Source organism: Epinephelus lanceolatus, chromosome 12, assembly GCF_041903045.1.
Source record: "Epinephelus lanceolatus isolate andai-2023 chromosome 12, ASM4190304v1, whole genome shotgun sequence".
NCBI classification, from domain to species: domain Eukaryota; kingdom Metazoa; phylum Chordata; class Actinopteri; order Perciformes; family Serranidae; genus Epinephelus; species Epinephelus lanceolatus.
This window is the reverse complement of record NC_135745.1, coordinates 41,819,131-41,834,889: the sequence shown is the minus strand read 5'-3', so window position 1 is coordinate 41,834,889 and position 15,759 is coordinate 41,819,131. Positions and strand designations below refer to the sequence as shown.

General features: G+C 43.5%; 3 protein-coding genes across 3 annotated transcripts; all 3 read left to right on the top strand.

Annotated features, from left to right (window-relative positions):
- The first annotated feature begins 1,236 nt into the window (after positions 1-1,236).
- Positions 1,237-3,570, top strand: LOC144465125 (tripartite motif-containing protein 16-like protein). The gene has a single exon (XM_078173445.1). The coding sequence runs from the start codon at positions 1,654-1,656 to the stop codon at positions 3,082-3,084; it is 1,431 nt and encodes a 476-aa protein (XP_078029571.1). The 5' UTR covers positions 1,237-1,653; the 3' UTR covers positions 3,085-3,570.
- Positions 3,571-4,863: 1,293 nt separating this feature from the next.
- Positions 4,864-7,735, top strand: LOC144465016 (tripartite motif-containing protein 16-like). The gene has a single exon (XM_078172837.1). It carries the CDS (start codon positions 5,813-5,815, stop codon positions 7,250-7,252), a length of 1,440 nt encoding a protein of 479 aa, XP_078028963.1. The 5' UTR covers positions 4,864-5,812; the 3' UTR covers positions 7,253-7,735.
- Positions 7,736-12,953: 5,218 nt separating this feature from the next.
- Positions 12,954-15,488, top strand: LOC144465124 (tripartite motif-containing protein 16-like). Its single transcript, XM_078173444.1, has one exon. It carries the CDS (start codon positions 13,344-13,346, stop codon positions 15,006-15,008), a length of 1,665 nt encoding a protein of 554 aa, XP_078029570.1. The 5' UTR covers positions 12,954-13,343; the 3' UTR covers positions 15,009-15,488.
- Positions 15,489-15,759: the final 271 nt, after the last annotated feature.

The window sequence follows — 15,759 nt, the reverse complement described above, 5'->3', positions numbered from 1 at the left end:
CATTTAATCCATAGATTCTCCTATAAAACCACACTGGGCAAAAAAAATTTGATCTGTTCTTTCAGATTTGGATTGTGTTGTTGATGTGCTAAGTCGCGTCAAGACAATCTTCCGGTTTCACTTTTTGAATGACAAACACAGACTAGTGCTGTCTGCTTGTATGGAGGGGTGTTTCCTCTCAGGCAGGCGCAGAACATACGTGCTGGGTGGCCGTCGGCTGTCGTCTTTGCGGTGTGTTCACAGTGATAAAACTAAGCTTCTCCTTGTAGGTACTGAGTCTCCTTTGGCTAAACCACATAGTTTCTCTCTGACCATTAACAACTCCAACGTCTGTCCCTCCCCTCAGGTTAAGAGTCTGGGTGTCATCCTGGACAGCACATTGACCTTTGAGGCCCCCATCAATAATGTTTCTCAGTCTGCATACTTTAATGGACTTAACATTAACATCTTCGCCCGTCACTCACACCTCACAGCACTGCTATCCCCGCTCATTCTTTGGCTACATCTCGTACTGATTATTGCAGCTCTGTCCTCTTTGCTCTCCCTCTCAAGTGTCTTTATAAACTCCAGTTGGTCCAGAATTCAGCCGTCTCCAAACTTGAAGATCAGAAGAGTTTACCTCCTAAAAGATGAAGTGATCCATGTTTTTAAATGAGAAATGAGCTCTGTTGTAAACAAGTGTTAAACACACTGGCTGCGCCCCGAATCACATACTTTTTCTTTTTACTTTTAGTGCTGCAGCTGCCTTTGAAAAGTACGTACTGTTGCATGCAGTATGCACACAATCAAGACACACTACTGTCTCACAACATTACACCCTGAACTTTGACCCTCTTTCTCACATATTTGTTACCCTGGAGGTAAAACAAGAGGTCGTTCACCGAGCTCACCAGAGACTGAGGTCAGCCTGGAGAGATCTGCTGTTGTTGTTGCTTTGCAATTGTAACTTTGAAGTGATCACTGCATACAAGGTAGATTCCAACATATTATATTCACCACAGGAAAATGACATCAGCAGTATCTGTCATTGTTATTGTCATAGTAATGTCCTGTTGGTGGTGGTAATCTCTATGATTATTTTGTTCATATAAACAATTCATATATTTATTATTACTATTAGACTGGTCATCAAGGACTTGAATCAGCTGTCAATAAAGCTGTCAACAACTGGTCATCTGTTTTTGTGGCCCAGCTGATGTGACCAATCTTCCGCTGTGCAGAGGATTGTGGGTCAGAATAGCCAGAAAAGAATGCTGGCTTGCATACTGCAAAATCAGACCAGACGTAGTAGAACATCCTGGTAATTTTGGCATACTGCATTTGACATACTGTGTGTTGGGACATACTAAATTTTGTTCTGCATACTTTATAGTACGGTAGTCTGGATATTGGAACGCACACACAGTATCTCTGTCAAACTGCTCCTCTTCCTGGAATGACTCAGAGCTTGATGAGCCCTCCCTCCTCTTCCTGCTCTCACACACACAGCCAGCTCCACTCTGTCCACACATTTCCTTGTTCCCTCCCCTTCAGATCTACAAATAGAAGATGGGTGTAACCAACACTGTGGTGACGTGAGAGAGCTGACAGACTCCATTCACTGCATGTTGGTTAGATCAGAGCTCAAACTAGTTGTTGACACTGGGAGGTGAAATGGCGCAGAAAGGAGTTGAGCTGGACCGAGAAACCTTCTCTTGTTCCATCTGTCTGGATCTACTGAAGGATCCGGGGACTCTTCCCTGTGGACACAGCTACTGCATCAACTGTATTCAAAGCTTCTGGGATGGAGAGGATGAGAAGAGAATCTACAGCTGCCCTCAGTGTAGGCAGAGGTTCACACCGAGGCCTGTCCTGATGAAAAACATCATGTTAGCAGATTTAGTGGAGAAACTGAAGAAGACTGGACTCCAAGCTGCTCCTGCTGATCACTGCTATGCTGGAGCTGAAGATGTGAACCAACATAAAGGCCACGACACAGTGTCAGCTGCAGCAGAAAGGACTGAGAGGCAGAGAGAGCTGGAGGGGAGTCGACAAAACATCCAGCAGAGAATCCAGGACACAGAGAAAGATGTGAAGCTGCTCCAACAGGAGGTGGAGGCTATCAGTCGCTCTGCTGATAAAGCAGTGGAGCACAGTGAGAAGATCTTCACTGAGCTGATCCGTCTCATGGAGAAAAGACGCTCTGATGTGAAGCAGCAGCTCAGATGGCAGCAGGAAACTGAAGTGAGTCGAGTCAAAGAGCTTCAGGAGAAGCTGGAGCAGGAGATCACTGAGCTGAAGAGGAAAGACGCTGAGCTGAAGAAGCTCTCACACACAGAGGATCACAAGCAGTTTCTACACAACTACCCCTCACTGTCAGCACTCAGTGAACCCACACACTCATCCAGCATCAACATCCGTCCGCGCCGCTACTTTGAGGACGTGACAGCGGCTGTGTCAGGAGTCAGAGATAAAGTACAGGACGCTCTGAGGGACACATGGACAAACGTCTCACTGACAGGGACTGAAGTGGATGTTTTACTGCCACAACCAGAGCCCAAGACCAGAGCTGAGTTCTTCAGATATTCACGTCACATCACACTGGATCCAAACACAGCACACACACAGCTGTTATTATCTGAGGGGAACAGGAAAGTGACAGTAATGAGACAACAACAGTCTTATTCTAAACACCCAGACAGATTCACTGACTGGCAGCAGGTCCTGAGTAGAGAGAGTCTGACTGGACGTTGTTACTGGGAGGTGGAGTGGAGAGGAACAGTTTATGTAGCAGTCGCATACAAGAATATCAGACGAGCAGGGGGGGGTGAATGCTTATTTGGAAACAATGACAAATCTTGGATGTTAATTTGTGACAATAACAGTTATAACTTTTATCACAACAAAGTCCAAACTCCCGTCTCAGGTCCTCGGTCCTCCAGAGTAGGAGTGTACCTGGATCACAGTGCAGGTATTCTGTCCTTCTACAGCGTCTCTGAAACCATGACTCTCCTCCACAGAGTCCAGACCACATTCACTCAGCCTCTCTATGCTGGACTTTGTCTTTGTTCTGATTCCACAGCTGAGTTGTGTCAAGTCAAATAGTCAGAAGTCATTTAAGGGTTAAACTCTGTGTTTGGTCTCCATGTTTGTTGCTGACAGCTGATTGTTGTGGCGTTTCTTCACTGCACACAGATCAGCTGTCAGTCAAACATTGTGGGCGGGACTTTGACATCTTCTCCTGAGTTGTTGTGTAAATGTTTGAGTGTGTGTAGGTGGCGCTCCTTCCTGTGTGTGTCACGTCCTTTATCCTCCACACTTTGTTCTCTTTGTGTTCATCTGTAAAGAAATGTATAATCACATTTATTTGTTTGGCAGACCAAATGTTGTTGTTGTTATGAGGTTTTATAGAAGTGTAATGATCCTGATCATAATCAATAAGGACATCATTCATTATTGTCTTGTACACAGCTGAGATTCTTGTGTGGATGAAGTGAATCTGAACATGAAATCACTGAACAAGAGTCATTTAATAGTGTTTGCTTTCTGTTTTTGTGTCCATGAACATCAAATAAATTTGGATGCAGATCATAATTTGTGTCGTCAGAAGTCATTCAAGTGAAATTTGTTATTTAAATCTTTGTTTTGATCAGATGTGGCCAGCACAAACATGATTTGTTCCTGAGCTTGTAGATTACAGGCCAAAGACTGTTGTGGTTGGAGAACTGTGTCACAAAGTCCTCCTCAGTCCTGCTTCTCCCATTCTGCCTCTCTGTCCCTCCCTCCAGCCCCCTGCATCACCTCCATCCATCCACCAGATGTCCTCACACTTTCCCTCCTGTCGCAGTCACCTGACTCTCTCATTCACCTGCTCACCTGTTTCCACTTTCCCTCATCAGCCCTGCAGTATAGAAGCGCCACGTTTCCACTCATTCCCTGACAGATTGTCAGTGTTGCTTCCTGCCTGAAGCTGCTGTCTTCAGACCTGTTCCTGTGTCTGCACCTGTTTCCTGTTCCTGCTCTCTTCTTCTCTTCTTGGATTTGTTTGACTGTTGGGACTGCCGCCCTGTTTCCAACCTGTAAGCCTGTTCCTGACTGCTGTCTTCACAGTTTGAGTCGTCCTCTCTGTGTTGTCTGAATTCATGATTGTGACAAATGTCCTCAAAGACCATAAGGACTCCATTTAATCCATAGATTCTCCTATAAAACCACACTGGGCAAAAAAAATTTGATCTGTTCTTTCAGATTTGGATTGTGTTGTTGATGTGCTAAGTCGCGTCAAGACAATCTTCCGGTTTCACTTTTTGAATGACAAACACAGACTAGTGCTGTCTGCTTGTATGGAGGGGTGTTTCCTCTCAGGCAGGCGCAGAACATACGTGCTGGGTGGCCGTCGGCTGTCGTCTTTGCGGTGTGTTCACAGTGATAAAACTAAGCTTCTCCTTGTAGGTACTGAGTCTCCTTTGGCTAAACCACATAGTTTCTCTCTGACCATTAACAACTCCAACGTCTGTCCCTCCCCTCAGGTTAAGAGTCTGGGTGTCATCCTGGACAGCACATTGACCTTTGAGGCCCCCATCAATAATGTTTCTCAGTCTGCATACTTTAATGGACTTAACATTAACATCTTCGCCCGTCACTCACACCTCACAGCACTGCTATCCCCGCTCATTCTTTGGCTACATCTCGTACTGATTATTGCAGCTCTGTCCTCTTTGCTCTCCCTCTCAAGTGTCTTTATAAACTCCAGTTGGTCCAGAATTCAGCCGTCTCCAAACTTGAAGATCAGAAGAGTTTACCTCCTAAAAGATGAAGTGATCCATGTTTTTAAATGAGAAATGAGCTCTGTTGTAAACAAGTGTTAAACACACTGGCTGCGCCCCGAATCACATACTTTTTCTTTTTACTTTTAGTGCTGCAGCTGCCTTTGAAAAGTACGTACTGTTGCATGCAGTATGCACACAATCAAGACACACTACTGTCTCACAACATTACACCCTGAACTTTGACCCTCTTTCTCACATATTTGTTACCCTGGAGGTAAAACAAGAGGTCGTTCACCGAGCTCACCAGAGACTGAGGTCAGCCTGGAGAGATCTGCTGTTGTTGTTGCTTTGCAATTGTAACTTTGAAGTGATCACTGCATACAAGGTAGATTCCAACATATTATATTCACCACAGGAAAATGACATCAGCAGTATCTGTCATTGTTATTGTCATAGTAATGTCCTGTTGGTGGTGGTAATCTCTATGATTATTTTGTTCATATAAACAATTCATATATTTATTATTACTATTAGACTGGTCATCAAGGACTTGAATCAGCTGTCAATAAAGCTGTCAACAACTGGTCATCTGTTTTTGTGGCCCAGCTGATGTGACCAATCTTCCGCTGTGCAGAGGATTGTGGGTCAGAATAGCCAGAAAAGCATGCTGGCTTGCATACTGCAAAATTAGACCAGATGTAGTAGAACATCCTGGTAATTTTGGCATACTGCATTTGACATACTGTGTGTTGGGACATACTAAATTTTGTTCTGCATACTTTATAGTACGGTAGTCTGGATATTGGAACGCACACACAGTATCTCTGTCAAACTGCTCCTCTTCCTGGAATGACTCAGAGCTTGATGAGCCCTCCCTCCTCTTCCTGCTCTCACACACACAGCCAGCTCCACTCTGTCCACACATTTCCTTGTTCCCTCCCCTTCAGATCGGCAAATAGAAGATGGGTGTAACCAACACTGTGGTGACGTGAGAGAGCTGACAGACTCCATTCACTGCATGTTGGTTAGATCAGAGCTCAAACTAGTTGTTGACACTGGGAGGTGAAATGGCGCAGAAAGGAGTTGAGCTGGACCGAGAAACCTTCTCTTGTTCCATCTGTCTGGATCTACTGAAGGATCCGGGGACTCTTCCCTGTGGACACAGCTACTGCATCAACTGTATTCAAAGCTTCTGGGATGGAGAGGATGAGAAGAGAATCTACAGCTGCCCTCAGTGTAGGCAGAGCTTCACACCGAGGCCTGTCCTGATGAAAAACATCATGTTAGCAGATTTAGTGGAGAAACTGAAGAAGACTGGACTCCTAGCTGCTCCTGCTGATCACTGCTATGCTGGAGCTGAAGATGTGAACCAACATAAAGGCCACGACACAGTGTCAGCTGCAGCAGAAAGGACTGAGAGGCAGAGAGAGCTGGAGGGGAGTCGACAAAACATCCAGCAGAGAATCCAGGACACAGAGAAAGATGTGAAGCTGCTCCAACAGGAGGTGGAGGCTATCAGTCGCTCTGCTGATAAAGCAGTGGAGCACAGTGAGAAGATCTTCACTGAGCTGATCCGTCTCATGGAGAAAAGACGCTCTGATGTGAAGCAGCAGCTCAGATGGCAGCAGGAAACTGAAGTGAGTCGAGTCAAAGAGCTTCAGGAGAAGCTGGAGCAGGAGATCACTGAGCTGAAGAGGAAAGACGCTGAGCTGAAGCAGCTCTCACACACAGAGGATCACAAGCAGTTTCTACACAACTACCCCTCACTGTCAGCACTCAGTGAACCCACACACTCATCCAGCATCAACATCCGTCCTCACCGCTACTTTGAGGATGTGACAGCGGCTGTGTCAGGAGTCAGAGATAAAGTACAGGACGCTCTGAGGGACACATGGACAAACGCCTCACTGACAGGGACTGAAGTGGATGTTTTACTGCCACAACCAGAGCCCAAGACCAGAGCTGAGTTCTTCAGATATTCACGTCACATCACACTGGATCCAAACACAGTCAGCACATGGCTGTTATTATCTGAGGGGAACAGGAAAGTGACAGGAATGAGACAACAACAGTTTTATTCTCATCACCCAGACAGATTCACTGGATGGCGTCAGGTCCTGAGTAGAGAGAGTCTGACTGGACGTTGTTACTGGGAGGTGGAGTGGAGAGGAGGAGTTTATGTAGCAGTCGCATACAAGAATATCAGACGAGCACGTTGGTGGTGGGATGAATGTAAATTTGGACACAATGACAAGTCTTGGATGTTAACATGTGACAATAACAGTTATAACTTTTATCACAACAAAGTCCAAACTCGTGTCTCAGGTCCTCAGTCCTCCAGAGTAGGAGTGTACCTGGATCACAGTGCAGGTATTCTGTCCTTCTACAGCGTCTCTGAAACCATGACTCTCCTCCACAGAGTCCAGACCACATTCACTCAGCCTCTCTATGCTGGATTTTGGCTTTCTTATTCTGATTCCACAGCTGAGTTGTGTCAAGTCAAATAGTCAGAAGTCATTTAAGGGTTAAACTCTGTGTTTGGTCTCCATGTTTGTTGCTGACAGCTGATTGTTGTGGCGTTTCTTCACTGCACACAGATCAGCTGTCAGTCAAACATTGTGGGCGGGACTTTGACATCTTCTCCTGAGTTGTTGTGTAAATGTTTGAGTGTGTGTAGGTGGCGCTCCTTCCTGTGTGTGTCACCTCCTTTATCCTCCACACTTTGTTGTCTTTGTGTTCATCTGTAAAGAAATGTATAATCACATTTATTTGTTTGGCAGACCAAATGTTGTTGTTGTTATGAGGTTTTATAGAAGTGTAATGATCCTGATCATAATCAATAAGGACATCATTCATTATTGTCTTGTACACAGCTGAGATTCTTGTGTGGATGAAGTGAATCTGAACATGAAATCACTGAACAAGAGTCATTTAATAGTGTTTGCTTTCTGTTTTTGTGTCCATGAACATCAAATAAATTTGGATGCAGATCATAATTTGTGTCGTCAGAAGTCATTCAAGTGAAATTTGTTATTTAAATCTTTGTTTTGATCAGATGTGGCCAGCACAAACATGATTTGTTCCTGAGCTTGATGAGGTCTCATTTTAATTTTTAAAACTTTGATTTTAAACATGTATAAATGTTGATATGACAGAATCGATCTGGGAGAAATGTTCTCAGCAGACAGCACCTAACAGAGACACTAGGAAACCAAACACTACCACAGTGACAGTGAGTGACTCAGCTTTTATAACACGTGAAATATCTGAACTCCAACAACAAATGTAAAAATGAGCAGCTTATATCAGGTCCAGTCATAAAATCATGACATGAAAATATGATTCTTTACATTTGGTTCCAAGTGTTTCCATGTTCTTTAATCAGAATTCAACAAATCAGAGACATTTGAACGTTTAGCCTCAAATCTCACATTCCCAAATACTATGTCTTATCTCTCCCATGTTTCCCATGTGACCTGAATGCAGCATCAGTGTTTCAGGGTGTGACTCCTGTCAACAAACGCACACCAGGGCCGGCTCTTGGCATCGGCCATAGAGGCAGTCGCCTAGGGTGCCACATGCTGGCAGGGGCACAGCTGCAAGCCCTCAAAAAAAAAAAAATAAATAGAATGAATAAAATGAAATAAATACTACTAATAATTTGCAGCCACAACTGGCGCCCTTTCCTCATACTCTGTCTTGAAAAAAAGAACAAATAAAGAAAAAGTAAACAACAACAACAACCCCCCTGTTGTTTGTCATTATTTGACCTGGCCCTGAACCTGTCCTGCACCGTGCTCAGTCATGTCACTGTGGGAAAGGGGGGTGGGACGAGTTATCTGTGCGCATCTCAGGTAGGTAGGTTGTGACTGACAGACAACAAGAGGTCATAAATTGTCAAATTATTGGGTTATCATCATGAAAAGACCTCCAAGCCCTCAGGTGCGCCCAGATAATGATGTGATCGCTGCCAAGGATTGAGTTAAGCTGCTGAGCTGGTTTATTGCTGTTTGTATCTGGTTAACTTCTGGCTGCTTAGTGCTCCTCCTCTTACTCAGCACATTAGATATTGTGCTGGAAGTGTGACAATATAACTGTAGTGCAACCTCTTTTATTTTAGTCATTCATAATCACAACTAGATAATAATTCATGTTATGTTGAACACATCACTGGTGCAAGTAGTAGTCTGTCTGCTGCAGCTACATGTTTTGCTTGTACTGTACAGTAAGAGGTAAATCTACTCCACATCTGTCCAGATGCACTGAGAAAAGTTTTGAACAAGAAGCCCCGAGAAGCTGCTGCAGAGGGGCCTTCTCTGACACCTCCTCCACTCGCTGAAGAATGTAAGTTTAGCCAATTATTTGTGGTCTCTGACACACTGCTATGTTGTCATTTTTATCATTATTAATATTATTATTATTATAATGTCATTATTATTACTGTTGAATGTTCCAGGTTAACCTTGTTATTAATTACAGTAAATGTAGGTCAAATAAAATAAAGTCTATTTGTACAGTGCTTCACTTTATATGAAGTAGAATGACACAACAGACTTAAAGCAGTGGTGTAACAGTATGGATGTACTGTCTGTTTGAATCCAGCTACAAGTCAGGCAACAAGCAGCAGCACGGCTGGATTCAGCACACCACCTCACTACCTCACCACTTCCAGTGAGACACAGCCTGAATCAGGTGAGTTCTGTAACTGTATGTTACTGCTGCAGTCATGTTTCTAATGTAAATATGGCCACATCCAGAGACATGTTTGTTGTTTCTATCAAATATTCACAAATACTCCTACCACAATATTCACATCACTTACACATGCAACTCATCCTGGCCTGTACATCTGGAATGTTTTCGTCCATTTGTCCACACATGGAGGCTATGAAAGTCTATTTTTACAATGTCAGTAAGTTGGCCAAGCCTTTAAACATTTATAAAGCTCCATAGGGACGGAAAACAATGGGAACTGTAGCTTGCACACAGATCCCAATTTTCATTTGAATGCAATATTGCCACATATTTGACTTTGTTAAAAGGAGTCCATTCAAGAATACCAACACTATCTATTACCAAAATCTGTCTTCCATACTTCTATTATTATGGTAAAAGTAGCACAATAAAATATATTTGATGACAAATACAGTTTACAGAGGAAATATGGCCTAACTCAAAATATAATCAAAGTATAGTGCAACTATCAATATTTATTCAACTTGTCTACAGGACATATTAACGCTAGAATAGCTAATCCTCCTTCAAAAAAGTTAAACTAGGGGGTGGGGGCACCGAACCCTAATCCCGCCTAGGGCACCAAAGTGGCTAGAGCCGGCTTTGACGCACACAGTGTGATATTACACATATTGAAATGTCTCTTTACTGATGTTGTGTGAAGCTGCCAAAGGCTGAGTGAACTCTGGACTTGTCTTCCTGCAGTGAACATCACAGCAGGTGAACAAGTGAAATGTGAAAAGTGATGCTCAACACAAGAGGGCGCCTTCATCCTGCTAAGCAGGGAGGTAGAGGAGGTTAAAGCTCCTCCACTCACTTTGTCTGCATGTTTTAGTTTTTAGACTCATGAAACCATTTGATAATAAACACACATGGTGTCACACATGGTGCTAAATTGTGTCAGACCACTAAACGTTCAGGTTTCCTTAAATATACACTCAGTCCTCTCTGTGTGAAGATCAGGCAGCCAGTGATGGTCAAAGGTTGAAATGTATGAGGAGCGTCTGGTGTGCTGCTGATTAAAGAAGCTCCTGGTTTCACCTACATTTATTAAACACACTCTCCTCACACCACTGCTGCAGAGAAACTACATGATTCAAATATGTGCCACCTTTTGCAGAGTCCCCCTCACACAGAAGGCCAACCAGTGCCACATCATCAGCAGTGTGTTTGAGTTTCAACTCATTGGTTTACAGAGAAAAGAACAGAGGTGATAAAATGGCACCTGGTGATGCACCTGTGTTCACACTCCTCTCTGACACCTCACCTTTACACACATGCTAGGATTTCATGATTTAAATTACAAAAAGCTGAAATGATTGTCTTTATTAATGTTTGTTTGGCTCATGATCCTCACTGACTGAAGGTGACACTTTAGTTTGACCTCCTTTATTTCAACTAATAAACACCACACAGTGTTTTTATTTCAAGGTGATCATTTAATATGAACAACTGTCTCTACAAAGCTTTGATAGTTTTAAGCTAATTATGAAAATAAAAAGTTTGATATCTTTAAATCAGCTGTGGAAAACTAAAAATATTGTCAATGGCAAAAAACAAACAAACATGAATTCATATTAATCAACAAATGAAGTGCTGAATCAGCTGATCTGGTTCATTCGTCTCCTTCTGGATTCACACTTGCAACAAATAACTTGTTTGATATTTGTTCAAACCATCTGAAGCTTGAAATGCTGCTTTGGTTCAGGATGATACTCTGAAACTGAAATGTTTTGTCACAAATGCTTCAAAGTAGATCATTAAATATGTGACAAGATTATTAAACAGCTACAGAAGTGTTTTATGACAGTTTACTTTGGTAACGTCCTGTTGTCAGTCAACTGTGTTTAACCAGCAGAAGAAAATGTGACAGAATTTGAGGAGGAGTCAGAGAAATATGGAGCCATCACCAAAACCTGAGGAGCCAAGACGTACAGTGGTGTGAAAAAGTGTTTGCCCCCTTCCTGATTTCTTACTTTTTTGCATGTTTCAGATCATCAAACAAATTTAAACATTAGTCAAAGATAACACAAGTAAACACAAAATGCAGTTTTTAAATGAAGGGTCTTATTAATGAGGAAGAAAATAATCCAAAGCTACATGGCCCTGTGTGAAAAAGTGTTTGCCCCCAGCTCCTGTTAAAACATAACTCTGGTTGATCACACCTGAGTTCAATTTCTGTAGCCACACCCAGGCCTGATTACTGCACACCTGTTCTCAATCTAGAAATCACTTAAATAGGACCTACCTGACAAAGTGAAGTAGACCAAAAGATCCTCAAAAGCTACAGACATCATGCTGAGATCCAAAGAAATTCACGAACAAATGAGAAAAAAAGTAATTGAAACCTATCAGTCTGGAAAAGGTTATAAAGCCATTTCTAAAGCTTTGGGACTCCAGCGAACCACAGTGAGAGCCATTATCCACAAATGGCGAAAACACGGAACAGTGGTGAACTTTCCCAGGAGTGGCCGGCCGACCAAAATCACCCCAAGAGTGCAGCGACAACTCATCCAAGAGGTGACAAAAGACCCCACAACAACATCTAAAGAACTGCAGGCATCACTTGCCTCAGTTAAGGTCAGTGTTCATGACTCTGCCATAAGAAAGAGACTGGGCAATAATGGCCTGCATGGCAGAGTTCCAAGACGAAAACCACTGCTAAGCAAAAAGAACATTAAGGCTCATCTCATTTTTGCCAGAAAACATCTTGATGATCCCCAAGACTTTTGGGAAAATATTCTGTGGACTGACGAGACAAAAGTTGAACTTTTTGGAAGGTCTGTGTCCCATTACATCTGGCGTAAAAGTAACACCGCATTTCAGAAAAAGAACATCATACCAACAGTAAAATATGGTGGTGGCAGTGTGATGGTCTGGGGCTGTTTTGCTGCTTCAGGACCTGGAAGACTTGCTGTGATAAATGGAAGCATGAATTCTGCTGTCTACCAAAAAATCCTGAAGGAGAATGTCCGGCCATCTGTTCGTGACCTCAAGCTGAAGCGAACTTGGGTTCTACAGCAGGACAATGATCCAAAACACACCAGCAAGTCCACCTCTGAATGGCTGAAGAAAAACAAAATGAAGACTTTGGAGTGGCCTAGTCAAAGTCCTGACCTGAATCCTATTGAGATGCTGTGGCATGACCTTAAAAAGGCGGTTCATGCTCGAAAACCCTCCAATGTGGCTGAATTACAACATTTCTGCAAAGATGAGTGGGCCAAAATTCCTCCACAGCGTTGTAAAAGACTCATTGCAAGTTAACGCAAACGCTAGATTGCAGGAGTTGCTGCTAAGGGTGGCCCAACCAGTTATTAGGTTTAGGGGGCAAACACTTTTTCACACAGGGCCATGTAGCTTTGGATTTTTTTCTTTCTCATTAATAAGACCCTTCATTTAAAAACTGCATTTTGTGTTTACTTGTGTTATCTTTGACTAATGTTTAAATTTGTTTGATAATCTGAAACATTTAAGTGCGGAAAACATGCAAAAAAGTAAGAAATCAGGAAGGTGGCAAACACTTTTTCACACCACTGTATTTTACAACTAAAAACTTTTCAAACAGGAAGTAGGTTTTAGATGAGGAGACAAAGTTCAAACTCAAACTGCTCCTCTTCCTGGAATGACTCAGAGCTTGATGAGCCCTCCCTCCTCTTCCTGCTCTCACACACACAGCCAGCTCCACTGTCCACACATTTCCTTGTTCCCTCCCCTTCAGATCTACAGTGTGTATCCAACACTGTGGTGACGTGACAGAGCTGACAGGCTCCATTCACTGCAGGAACACATGATGTTTAGATCAGAGCTCAAACTAGTTTCACTTCTCAGAGAGTGAAACTCACACAGTCACTGCCACGAGGTGAAATGGCGCAGAAAGGAGTTGAGCTGGACCGAGAAACCTTCTCTTGTTCCATCTGTCTGGATCTACTGAAGGATCCGGGGACTCTTCCCTGTGGACACAGCTACTGCATCAACTGTATTCAAAGCTTCTGGGATGGAGAGGATGAGAAGAGAATCTACAGCTGCCCTCAGTGTAGGCAGAGCTTCACACCGAGGCCTGTCCTGAGGAAAAACACCATGTTAGCAGTTTTAGTGGAGCAACTGAAGAAGACTGGACTCCAAGCTGCTCCTGCTGATCACTGCTATGCTGGAGCTGAAGATGTGGCCTGTGATGTCTGCACTGGGAGGAAACTGAAAGCCTTCAAGTCCTGTCTGCAGTGTGTGGCCTCTTACTGTGAGAAACACCTCCAGCCTCATCGTGACTCAGCTCCATTCAAGAAACACAAGCTGGTGGAGCCCTCCAAGAAGCTGCAGGAGAACATCTGCTCTCGTCATGATGAGGTGATGAAGATGTTCTGCCGCACTGATCAGCAGTGTATCTGTTATCTCTGCTCTGTGGAGGAACATAAAGGCCACGACACAGTGTCAGCTGCAGCAGAAAGGACTGAGAGGCAGAGAGAGCTGGAGGGGAGTCGACAAAACATCCAGCAGAGAATCCAGGACACAGAGAAAGATGTGAAGCTGCTCCAACAGGAGGTGGAGGCTATCAGTCGCTCTGCTGATAAAGCAGTGGAGCACAGTGAGAAGATCTTCACTGAGCTGATCCGTCTCATGGAGAAAAGACGCTCTGATGTGAAGCAGCAGCTCAGATGGCAGCAGGAAACTGAAGTGAGTCGAGTCAAAGAGCTTCAGGAGAAGCTGGAGCAGGAGATCACTGAGCTGAAGAGGAAAGACGCTGAGCTGAAGAAGCTCTCACACACAGAGGATCACAAGCAGTTTCTACACAACTACCCCTCACTGTCAGCACTCAGTGAAGCCACACACTCATCCAGCATCAACATCCGTCCTCGCCGCTACTTTGAGGACGTGACAGCGGCTGTGTCAGGAGTCAGAGATAAACTACAGGACGCCCTGAGGGACACATGGACAAACGTCTCACTGACAGTGACTGAAGTGGATGTTTTACTGCCACAACCAGAGCCCAAGACCAGAGCTGAGTTCTTCAGATATTCACGTCACATCACACTGGATCCAAACACAGCATTCACAGAGCTGTTATTATCTGAGGGGAACAGGAAAGTGACAGTAATGAGACAACAACAGTTTTATTCTAAACACCCAGACAGATTCACTGGATGGTCTCAGGTCCTGAGTAGAGAGAGTCTGACTGGACGTTGTTACTGGGAGGTGGAGTGGAGAGGGAGAGGAGTTAATGTAGCGGTCGCATACAAGAATATCAGCAGAGCAGGGGATGAATGTTTATTTGGATTCAATGACAAATCTTGGATGTTATATTGTGCCAATAACAGTTATAACTTTTATCACAACAAAGTCCAAACTCCCGTCTCAGGTCCTCAGTCCTCCAGAGTAGGAGTGTACCTGGATCACAGTGCAGGTATTCTGTCCTTCTACAGCGTCTCTGAAACCATGACTCTCCTCCGCAGAGTCCAGACCACATTCACTCAGCCTCTCTATGCTGGACTTTGTCTTCATCCTGATTCCACAGCTGAGTTGTGTCAAGTCAAATAGTCAGAAGTCATTTAAGGGTTAAACTCTGTGTTTGGTCTCCATGTTTGTTGCTGACAGCTGATTGTTGTGGCGTTTCTTCACTGCACACAGATCAGCTGTCAGTCAAACATTGTGGGCGGGACTTTGACATCTTCTCCTGAGTTGTTGTGTAAATGTTTGAGTGTGTGTAGGTGGCGCTCCTTCCTGTGTGTGTCACCTCCTTTATCCTCCACACTTTGTTGTCTTTGTGTTCATCTGTAAAGAAATGTATAATCACATTTATTTGTTTGGCAGACCAAATGTTGTTGTTATGAGGTTTTATAGAAGTGTAATGATCCTGATCATAATCAATAAGGACATCATTCATTATTGTCTTGTACACAGCTGAGATTCTTGTGTGGATGAAGTGAATCTGAACATGAAATCACTGAACAAGAGTCATTTAATAGTGTTTGCTTTCTGTTTTTGTGTCCATGAACATCAAATAAATTTGGATGCAGATCATAATTTGTGTCGTCACAAGTCATTCAAGTGAAATTTGTTATTTAAATCTTTGTTTTGATCAGATGTGGCCAGCACAAACATGATTTGTTCCTGAGCTTGATGAGGTCTCATTTTAATTTTTAAAACTTTGATTTTAAACATGTATAAATGTTGATATGACAGAATCGATCTGGGAGAAATGTTCTCAGCAGACAGCACCTAACAGAGACACTAGGAAACCAAACATTACCACAGTGACAGTGAGTGACTCAGCTTTTATAACACGTGA